The sequence below is a fragment of the Microtus oregoni genome, unplaced genomic scaffold (assembly GCF_018167655.1).
Source record: "Microtus oregoni isolate MIOR12 unplaced genomic scaffold, Mior012 000055F_ref0000237, whole genome shotgun sequence".
NCBI classification, from domain to species: domain Eukaryota; kingdom Metazoa; phylum Chordata; class Mammalia; order Rodentia; family Cricetidae; genus Microtus; species Microtus oregoni.
In genome coordinates, this window is record NW_024543831.1 from 5,358,198 (window position 1) to 5,369,555 (window position 11,358).

Below are 11,358 nucleotides of genomic sequence, written 5' to 3' on the forward strand. Positions count from 1 at the left end.
CCTCCCTCCTTCCCTCCCTTCCTCCTTCCCTCCCTTCTTCCCTCCCTTCCTCCTTCCCTCCCTCCCACTTTTCCTCCTTTGCATACCATAGCAGACTTTTTCATTTATTCGGCCAATGTAGTCTCCCTTTGTTCACAAACAGACACTTAACTTCCTGACCTCCTTGCTCTCCATGGAGGTGGAACATGCCTCATTGCTGAAAATAAACCATCGAAGTTTCTTCTTGAAGACTTGTGAAGGTGACTGTCGCCATACCCCTCAGAACAGTGGCACCAAGCCCTGAGACACCCTTTCAGCTGGAATCCTTTTCTGTTTCCACTTAGGCAAAATCTACAGCCTCTCCACACAGCCCCCCTCCCCTACTGCAGCCTACTTTGCAGCAGGCACACACACACACACACACACACACACACACACGTGCATGTGCACATTTCTTTTTCCTTTGCTTTGCAATAAAGTAAAATGCTTGTTTCTCAGCTACTCCTTTCCTAGTTTTCAAAGTCAAGTTTAGAATCTTTTCTCCTTAAGCTTTCAAACACAAATGATTGGTGGAAGTAAGAGTAAACACCAAATATGGAAAAATTACACACTGCAGAATCTGGCCTAGGCATCCAAACGAGCTCTTGGTATGCAGTCCCCCGCACCCTTTCTGAGTGAGTGAGAACACAGCTGGGTTTCTATTCCTTTGCTTTATTTCTGATTATGCAACTCACTCATCTTTTCCTACCCACTAACTACCCTGTGTCTACAGCAGGCAACTAATTCAAGCACCATACTGAACTCTACTTTCTACCAATTGTTGAGATAGAAATTAAGGATGCAGAGAGGTCAAAAAGATGGCCTACCTTCCTTCAGATGACTTTCACCTGTCATAAAACAAGTCTTTTGGCTTAAAAAATAAATTCAAAGTGAACTAGCAGAAAACATGACTAAAAGTAGAAGCAGGGGCTGCAGTAAGAGGTCTGTGTGGTACCATAAGGAGTCCAGCCTCCTCAGTAAATGACGGGAGAGCGATTGACTTTCAGTGATAGCACGTGAGCATCTGCAGAGAGAAGATGCTGTGTCCGCCGTATTGAAAAATTTAGGTGGTCTTAAGCTGACACAAGGAGGCTCATTGTGATTGAAGGACAAGATTATAAGAGCTTGAGTAGCTGATGCGGAAGCAAATGTGGATTTTGTGGTTATTTTAAAAATCTAAAGCTTCCAGACATACACTGACGGCGTGTGGCAAATAACTCCAGCGCTCACCAGGAACTCTCGGCAGGGGAGGAAGTCTTCCCAAATCCTAATTCATTAATAATACCTCAGAGACCTCTGAAATAATAGTTTCAGTCATATTATCAGAAGTTCAAAACGGACGCTTGCTTCCCTAACAAGCAGGTGATCCATGTTGCCCGTGTGCTACAACAGACAACAGGCTAATTTGTCATTTTGTTTTTTCAAGGTCCAACATAGGAGTTGAAATGATGAAGAACCCTAAGTTTATTAGTGTCTCTCGATGTAACAGTAAGTCTCTTCTACCCTGTGGTCGCTGCTTCTGTTTCCTTTCTAGTCTCTTGGTTTTTTCAGATAGGGTCTAACTGTATAGACCAGGCTAACCTCAAACTCACAGAGGTCTGCCTGCCTCTGCCTCCTGCGTGCTAAGGCTAGAGGTATGCTCCACCACACCCAGCGGTCGGTACTTCTTGAAGTTTGTTTCTTGCAGGGGAAAAGTTTTTCAGTATTAATTGTAATTTTCTAGATTACAATTCCTAATAAGTATCTATGATACCTAACAGGCTGGATGTTGCAGATCGAAACCAATTCAAATAAATTATTTAGTATTCTGTTGATAACTTACATTGCCTATGCCTAGATTCATCCGAGTATTTCAAATATCAATACTAGCCATTCATACTTTCACCTAGGAAGTCATATCCTAGTGCCCTAGCTACTGTGTGGATGTCTTTGGTGGATAATGGTAGCTTCAGCATTGTAGGTTTAGTTTCTTATATGGGCCATCTCTCCAGCCCATGTAGATTTAGTTCCTAAATCTCCATTAGCATTGTCTCTAACATTTAGCTGTACCACTTACCAAATTTATATGGCATTTGGATCTTATTAAATGTTCAATGGCAAAACAAAGCAACATTACATAGGAAAGAATATTTACACTGCCTAATCTCCAGAGCAACTTCCCCCAAAGCCAACTTTAGCTTATCAATAACACCCATATACTTGGCAACATGTCAGAATTTATTGCCAATATTCATTCATTTGTTCAACAAATACTTATTGAAGGTCTGGTGGATAATGAGGCACTGTGGGAAGATGGAGAAAAAAATAAAGGCTTAGAAAGCTGGTCTTATAAAAACCGTTCAGCCTACTGACTCTGTGAAGAAGCCATATGCAGAGCTTCCTTTCCAATGAGCATTTGGCTTGCCTCAGAAAGATACCTGCAGTCAGGAAATGAGGGAAAAATAGAAAAATAGATCTCATTAAGCCCATAGGGAAGTTGACAGATGTAAGTAATAATCATGCACGGAATCGGTTAAATTTGAATAACTCAAATTGTCTCTGTAGCTGTTAATTGAGATGGAGGAAGAGGAGCACCCTGTGATGCTCTCTAACAAAGCACTCTTCGTCAGAGTGGCTGAGATTCACTACGTCATCCTGCACTTTTCCACCAATGGCTTTTGATCAGATAAACTCTAGTAATGGGCGAAATTGTCATGAGTAACTTTAATAGGCCAGTCTGGTAGACATAGTGTAGACTATAACCAAGGATAAGGCTAGAAAACAGCAAGACTCTAAACCGCTGTCATCCTTAAACATCATGTTAGAGAGTTTGGTGGCATTTCTCAGAGTTTTAAAGCCACGGTCCAAACGAGGAAGAAAGTGCTTCAAAGAGTGATGCTCGTTCACAACAGAAGAACTGAGTGTGACCTAGAGGAGGATCCTTATAGGTGTCACCAAGGGACATGATGTATGAAATAAAAGAAAATGTGCGGCTTCCAGATAGAATGACTTCACATTGAAAGGACAGTGGTTTCTCTGCATTCGCTTCTTACCGCCACTGTGACCAGTGCTGTAAGATGAGGGGAAGACATACTGTTTCAGCTTGATGTTTCAGATGCTTAACATAAGTCTCCCTGTCGTAGGGTTTCTATTGCTGGGAAGAGGCACCATGACCATGGCAACTCTTATCAAAGAAAACATTTAATTGGGTGTGGCTTATAGTTCAGAGGTTTAGTCCATTGTTGTCATGATGGAACGTGGTGGCATGCAGGCAGACATGGTGCCTGAGAAGGAGCTGTGAGTTCTACATCTTGCACATATGAGACCTCAAAGCCTGACCCACAGTGACACTCTTCCTCCAACAAAGACACACCTCCTAATAGTGCCACTCCCTGTGGACCAAGCATTCAAACAGATGAGTCTCTGGGGGCCATTCTATTCAAACCATCACACTTAACTGCCCTCAGTCAAGGCACAGTTGACTGCATTGTCTTCCTGGCTCAAAAGAAGAGTGTTGTTACACCTTCTGCAGTTTCTAGAGGCTGCCCACATCCCTTGTAGCCTACCCTCAGTCTCCAGAGCCACAACCATGTCAAATATTCATGCTCTCTTGTCCATCCTGCTGCCTCCATCTTCAACTGATGAGCTGGGGTTGGCCTTTCACCCAGATAACAGAACAATCTCCATCACAAGCCCAAATACTCAGTTATATCTAGAAAATTTCTTCTGCCATAAAAAGCAACATAGTCACAAGTTTGAAGATTTTTTTTTTGGTGGTAGACATACACACAGACAGAGTATTGTATACATAATAAATAACTGAATGAATGAATAAATAAATAAATAAATTTTTTAAAAAAGAGATTATGCTTAAAAAAGAAAAAAAAACAATGCCCCAAGGGGTGGCACACACCTTTAATCCCGGCACTCAGGAGGCAGAGGCAGGAGGATTTCTGTAAGCTCGAGGACAGCCTGGTCTACAGGGTGAGTTCCAGGACAGCCAGGGCTACACAGAGAAACCCCATCTTGAAAACCAAAGTCAGACAGTGGTGGCGCACACCTTTAATTCCAGCACTTGGGAGGCAGAGACAAGCAGATCTTAGTGAGTTCAAGGCCAGCCTGATCTACAAAGCAAGTTCCAGAACAACCGGGATTGTTACACAGAGAAACCCTGCCTTGAAAAACAAAAACAAAACAAATAAACAAAAACCAAAACATAAAAAGAAAAAGAAAAAAGAAAGAAAACAATGCCCTGGCATACAAGTTTATACATGATATGTTTTAGAGAAAAATTGCAGGGTTTGTCTGTTTATAGTGGGTTATCATCCAAATAAATTTATAGATTATCTTATCAGTTAATTCTCAAAGCAGAAAATATTTAGTGATGATGGGCCCGAAGGTTCTATACTCAGTGTTTGACTGTTTACTGTGCCATGCTGCCAAGTCTTCTAGAAGCCCAACTGTGTCACAGAAAAATGGAAACATAATTAATGGAATTAAAGGAAATACCACTTGGCAACTAAATTACTAGAATTTGAGGGTTTATTCTAGGCGTATTTTCTCATTCTGTCACCAGTACCATGTTGTTACTTTGTCCATAGGTTACAAATAACAGCTGCCCCTGGGGCATTGGTTTCAGGACCCACTTTGGATACCTAAATATGTAGATGTTCAAATTCCTTACATAAAATGGCCTATCATTTGCATATAACCTTATAACCTCTGCACAACTTCTTACGGACTTTAGAGTATTCTAGAGTATTCCTAATACCTGCTGGAGGGCAAATGCTGAGTAAGTAATTATAATTCAATGCTGCGGAGGGAGCACTGATGAGAAAGAAAAGTATTTACGTGTTCAGTACAGAAGAATGTTTTTCCTGAATACCTTTCATGCATGATTCTTTTGGTTCATGGATACAGCACCTATGGATACAGCAGGCCAAGCAGGGACCAGCAAGATGGCTTAGCAGGGAAAGACATTTGTCACCAACCCTAGCCACAGGACTTTGATCCCTAGGACCAATACAGTAGAAGGAAAGAATTGACCCATGCATGTTGTCCACTGACCTCTAGAGGCATAGCACATCATGGCACACACGCACACACACACACACGTGTGTGTGTGTGTGTGTGTGTGTGTGTGTGTGTGTGTAGTATACCAGCATGGAGAGAATGGCAAAAAAAAGCATGATGTAAACAGCCATGCTCTGTTATGATAAAACTCCAGGTGCCCTGCCTCCAGGATGCCCAGGAAGGCGGACCGTGACACAGCTGTCATGGAAGAGGGACTTGAGAAAGCAGCTCAGATTATTGTTAGTTTATGTCAGGTGCAACTCACCACTTTTAGCAAAGCCCTACTAAGACACCACTGAGCTGGGCATTTCGTCCTAAAGGGCCTAAAGGGAATCCTACTACTCAGTTTGAGTATCAAGCCTTTGTCAATTAATCTCTGATGAAACAGAGGTAAGTGTAAGATCTGCTGGTCAGGATGCCAGCTGGCGGGCTACTGTAACACTGCTCAGGTTAGAGACACTGTCACCCAAGAGCCAATGGGAAAGACAAAGAAAGGAAAAAATATCTCTCTGAGCTCGTGAGCTGATTTAGAAGAAAACGAACAGAGAGGAGTTGAGATGACCCAAAACCATTCAAAAGACTGAGCAAGGGGAGCAAAAGAATTTTCAGAGCACAGTATTTTTTTCACTGCTTATTTGTAAGAATAAATAATTTTTGCTATATTTTTTATTATTACAAAAAAATAAGAGGATCCTGGTACGGTGGTGCACATCTTTAATCCCAACACTCAGGAGCAAAGCAGGTGGATCTCTGCGTTCAAAACTAGGCTGGTCTACAGAGTGAGCTCCAGGGCAGCCAAGGCTATGTAGTGAGACCCTGCCTGAGCAAGAGAGAGAGAGAGGGAGAGAGAGAGAGAGAGAGAGAGAGAGAGAGAGAGAGAGAATGAGAGAGTTGGGATGCCTAAACCATAACTAATAATCAAAAATAAAGTAACAGGGGAAAAAGTTTAAGTAGTTAGAAAAAGAAAAAGACAAAGAAAGTGGGAGGGGAACCAAGGGAGGAGATTGGCTGCTTGACTCATGCCATCAAAACCACTTTCCCCAATATCTGTTACCAGAGAGAGAAGAAAACAGGGGAAAGAAATGTCAGATCGGAACAGAGATTCCCACACCTAGCGGTTACACTTTTCAAGGAAGATGGGTAACAGCCCAGTGCAAGCAGAGTCTGCTGAACTCCAGTCAGATAAATGACTGCTTGAAAAGGAAACTCATTTACTTCCTGGGAGACTCGACGCTGCGCCAATGGATCGAATACTTGCCCAAAGTTGCGAAAAGTATGTAATTGTTTTGATATTCTTTCAGGAATCAAAGCACCTTACAGTGCTTTGAGGATGGTCTCCCTCCTCTCTGCCAAGTTTTTTTTTTTTTTAATCTTATTTTACCTTTTGGGTTTGAATCTGTAAATATATATTTTAATCTACCACTCAAAAATATTGCTCTTTTGACACTTATTCATCATCTTCTAGTGAAAGATCTTTTCTGTGTTCTTGTCAGAATTGAAGCCTTTTGATCTTCATGGGACTGGAATATATAAGAAACATATGCTCCTGGATGCTGAAGGGCACACTCTGGTGGAATGGAAGAAGCACAGCCATCCTTTCATTACGGTCAATCTCTACTCCGTGATAGATGACGGTTATATTCCGCAGGAAATTGACCGCTTACTAGGTGACAAAGATACTGCCATCGCCATTACCCTGGGCCAGCACTTCAGACCCTTCCCCATGGAACTTTTCATTCGGAGAGCCATCAGTATCCGAAACGCTATTGAACGACTCTTCCTCAGAGCCCCGGACACTAAAGTCATCATTAAGACAGAGAACATCAGGGAGATGTACATAGATACAGAGAAATTCGGAGACTTCCACGGTTATATTCAGTATCTAACCTTGAAGGACATTTTCAAAGACCTTCGTGTGGGTATCATTGATGCCTGGGACATGACCATAGCATGTCACAGTAATATTCTCCACCCGCCTGAGCAAGTGATTGGGAATCAGATTGCCATGTTTTTAAACTATATCTGCTAAAGCGCCATCCCTTGGAGCCGGTGTCCACTGGCTGTGCCGTGTGATTCATCAGTAAAGATTTATTCAGTTTAGGGTCTAAGAAAAATCAAATTTCAAAGAATCAGTCTTGGAATAGAGACGCAGCTCAGTTGAAAGGGTGCTTGCTTGGCATGCATGAAGCCCTGGGTTCTTTCAGCACCACCCAAGCAGGGCAATGTGGCACTTGCTTGTAATTCCAGCACTCAGGAGGACAGAAGTTCAAGGTTATCCTTAATTACCTAGTCAGGTGGAGGGGGCTGAGCTATGCGGAAAGCTTCCTTGATTAAAAACAGGAGTCATAATCTCGAAAGAATACAAACTTAAGAACAATGACTATGGAGATGGGATATTAAGCCAAGAAAACTAGACGTGAAGGACAATCCCAGAATACACTACGTTTATCTCCATGTTAATAAATAAGAGGGCACCAGATCTCATTTCAGGTGGTTGTGAACCAACATGTGGTTGCTGGGAATTGAACTCAGGACCTTTGGAAGAGTAGGCAATGCTCTTAACCACTGAGCCATCTTTCTAGCTCAATATCTTTATTCTTTAAATATAGTTTGAGTCATGATTTCTGTTACTTTTGGCTGAACCAAGTAACAGGGCGAGTTAAAGGGAGAAGACATGTCATTGCCATTATGTTCCAAGATTTAAAAAAAAAAATCACCTCTTTTTCTGCAAAAGAACAGAGAGTAAGTATTTTAAGTTTGGGAGACTATGCCATCTCTGTACTTCTGCCACCAAAGCACAAAACAAGACAAACATGTAAGCAAATACAAATGTTTGTGTTTAAAAAAAATAACCTAGTAATGAACACTAAAAATTGGTTTGGGTTGTGGGGTTTCAAGGCAGGTTTCTCTGTGTAACAGTGTTGGTTGTCCTGAAACTCTCTTTATAGGCCAGGTTGGCCTCGAACTCACAGGGATCTGCCTGCCTCTGCCTTTCCCCAACTAATTTTTAAAAATCAGAAACCATTTTTAGACCACAAGAACTAAAATAAATAAATAAATTTATTGTGTGTGTGTGTGTGTGTGTGTGTGTGTGTGTGTGTGTGTGTGTGAAATCATTCTAAATTTTCTTAGGGAATTTAGGGACCTCCCCAAAAAAAAATCAGGTGTTGTTGAAAAATAATAGGGTTAAAAAAGTTCTTTTCCAAACATCAAGATTTGTTTTAAAGCTATCAAATCATGAGAGTGACAGAACAGAAGGGCGGGGACAGCCCTGACATAGAGTCACTTACGTGTGATAAACAGGGTACTGATGAGCAACGAGGAAGATTGTTTTCTGACTTAGAAGTCCAGGTAAGATGCTGGGGAGAGACCTGTCAGTAAAGAGCTTGCTATGCAAGCGTGAGAACCTGAATTCGAATCCTCAGAACCCACATCAAAAGCCAGACGCAGCAGTGCACATCTGCAACCCCAGTACTAAAGAAGAAGAGACAGGGAGATCACTGGAGTTCACTGGCCAGCCAACCTAACAAAATCAGTGATCTACAGAGAGACACTCCTACCTCAAAAAATAAGATGGAGAGAGATTGAGAAAGATACCTGATGTCGACTTCTAACCTCCACATGCACCCTCACACACATGTATGCACACACACGCACACACACACACACACACACACACACACACCCTGCATGCATCCATAAATAAACTCCTAAAAATGAATAAATAAAAGTTCTAGGAAAGCAGGACATAAGAAAGTCTCCTACATTCTACTATTCTCCAGAAATAAAATAAATATCAGGGGGGGGGATAAAGCTGTAATTATGAAAAACAAAGCAGGGAAGCCTACTCAACTCTGTCTCATCCCATGCGTGGCAAAGAGCTTCCTTTATAAAAATACATAATTGTTCAAGAATCTAAGTTTCACCCCACTGCGCATGGCAGCTATACAACTCCAGTCACTGTGACTCTCCACATGACCCTGACAGCATCCAAACCATCTGTCTCACCCTGCCAAGCCACAGCAATGCCACATGATGGTCCTGAAATCTTCAAGGACTGGCAAACGCCAGTCGACAAACGCACACAGGTCCTTGAACAACAAGAAACAATTCTCAGCTGGTTAAAGACTAAACAGTCCAGTGTCTCCGTGGCCTTAAAGCAGATTCTCTTAGCTTTGGTCCCCAAAAGGGAAAACACTGATTGGTTTGAGTATATTAAATTCGGAACTGCTTATTAAAAAGAGCAAAACATAGCTGAAAGTGGTGGTGCATGCCTGTAATCCTAGCACTCAGGAGACAGAGGCAGGTGGATCTCTGTGAGCTCGAGGCCAGCCTGGTCTACAGAGTTCCAGGACAGACAGAGCTACACAGAGATATCCTGTCTCAAGAAACCAAAAAAAAAAAAAAAAAAAGGAGAGGAGGAGAAGGACACTAAACTGGAAAGGAAAGGAAGAAGAGAGATTTGTAGATCACAGAATAGAGGACTTGCTTCCTATTTCCAGACTTTCAACACGAAATTCAGATTGTTAAATTGGTGTGCACAGCTTTAAAACAGTATATGGCCTCCAGAAAAACTACAAGCAACCAGAAGGTAAATGACAAGTGGGGCAGGAGGCCCTTGTAACTTATATCCTTAAAAAGAAGCAAATACACCCGCCATTTAGAGATCTCTTAAGAAGTAAAGAGAAATAGATCCAGAGAGAAAAATTAGCCATACAGTAAATGTGTGTTCACCCTGTATGTGTATAATTCAGAAATTAAAATGGCCTTTCTGCACAGAAAAAGAAATACATATTTTTTTTAAAAGAAAAAAAGGAATGCACATTAAAGTTGAGCTGAGAGATTTCTCATCTATCAGAGTGGCAGAAATCCAGATCTGAATATACGCTGTGCTGATGGGCCTGTGGAGAAGCTGGCGCTCTCAAGCATTGCTGATGGAAACACAGAACGGCGTGGTGCCTGTGGAGGGAAATTTGGGAACGTGAAGAAAAATTACATATGTATTTGTTTACCTATTGGCCCAGCATTTGGAAAGCTACTAGAAAAAAAAACACAAAATGACTATGTGCAAGATTATCCATCGGAGTGTGATTAGTGATCGCAAAAAATGGGAAAACGAATCGAACGTGCATCTGATAGAGGACCAGTGAAATGAATTATAATGCATCTTTCAGAACAATACAGTGCAGCATCAAAAGAGAATAGGAAACTCTATAAACTGTAACAATGAAACCTCCAGGATAAGCAGGGGAAAGAATGTTGCAGTGTGTACTGCGCAACCTCTTGGGTAATAAGAATAGAAGGACACAATTAAATGTATTTGTTTATACCAAGGACAAGAAACCAATGGGAAATAAGCAAGAAATGGGTAAAATGTAGTTTGCAAACACTTGGAAAATTTGTGGCTAGAAATAAGACTCCTTTAGTGCACACTGGTACACAGTTTTCATTCTGAATCACATGACTTACATAGTCAATAAATTCAATCAAGAAAATTTAAAAAATAGAAAACTGGTTTGATGTCTGACTCACACGATAGAGTGAGAACCAACTTCCTTGAGTTCTGCTCTGACCTCCACCCATGCACCATGGTGCCCCCCAACACACACACTGTACGTAAAAATGTAATACATTATTATTTTTTAAAGGAAAAAATAAATTTTGAAGTATAAATGCAACCACTATTTAACCACAGGCTGACACTCTAAAACATGTTTTCAGGGGCACTTGTGTTACACAAACATCAGAGCGTGCTTAGAGAAATCCATGTTGCTCTAGCTCAGTCCATCAACATGGCCTCTCATGCAAGGTGTTTCTTCATGAAACACCTGAGGCCAGTGCTGGTACGACACATGTTTTGCTTTATAAGAAACTGTATTTCTCATAAGTGCAAGGAAACACTGTCAAACAATAGCGTATTAACTACATGAGCAAGAACATACTAAGTACTATCATCACGAGTTATATCTGGGCTTAACTGCTAGATTTGGAGGACCCGCGGCAGAGTGTGTTCATAAGGGCATCCATCACCACAGATACAAAGAGTATCTGTGTGCAACAGTGCCAATATCAGCAGCAATAGGAAATGTCCGGCCCTGTTAGGAGCTGGTGGGACCATGTTATGTGCCGTGTAGTTACAAACCCAACACAGATTAGTGTGGCGACACAAAGCACTTCGTCTGTTCTGTCTCTGGGATTAACACATTTAAGAATGACACTTTGACAATACTTCCTCCAGGGAAATATATTCTCAGAATAACTAGAACTTGGAGCTAGAGAAATCCTGAG

The 11,358-nt window shown here is 41.6% G+C and overlaps 1 protein-coding gene across 1 annotated transcript in view; it reads left to right on the forward strand.

Moving 5' to 3' along the window:
* Nucleotides 1-9,436, forward strand: part of LOC121438384 (NXPE family member 1-like) — a 43,445-nt gene extending 34,009 nt beyond the window's left edge. The window contains exons 5-7 of the mRNA XM_041638704.1: nt 1,445-1,506; nt 6,128-6,343; nt 6,564-9,436. Of these exons, the coding sequence (XP_041494638.1) occupies nt 1,445-1,506; nt 6,128-6,343; nt 6,564-7,099 (814 nt within the window). The 3' untranslated portion in view covers nt 7,100-9,436. The remainder of the gene's footprint in view (nt 1-1,444; nt 1,507-6,127; nt 6,344-6,563) is intronic.
* Nucleotides 9,437-11,358: the final 1,922 nt, after the last annotated feature.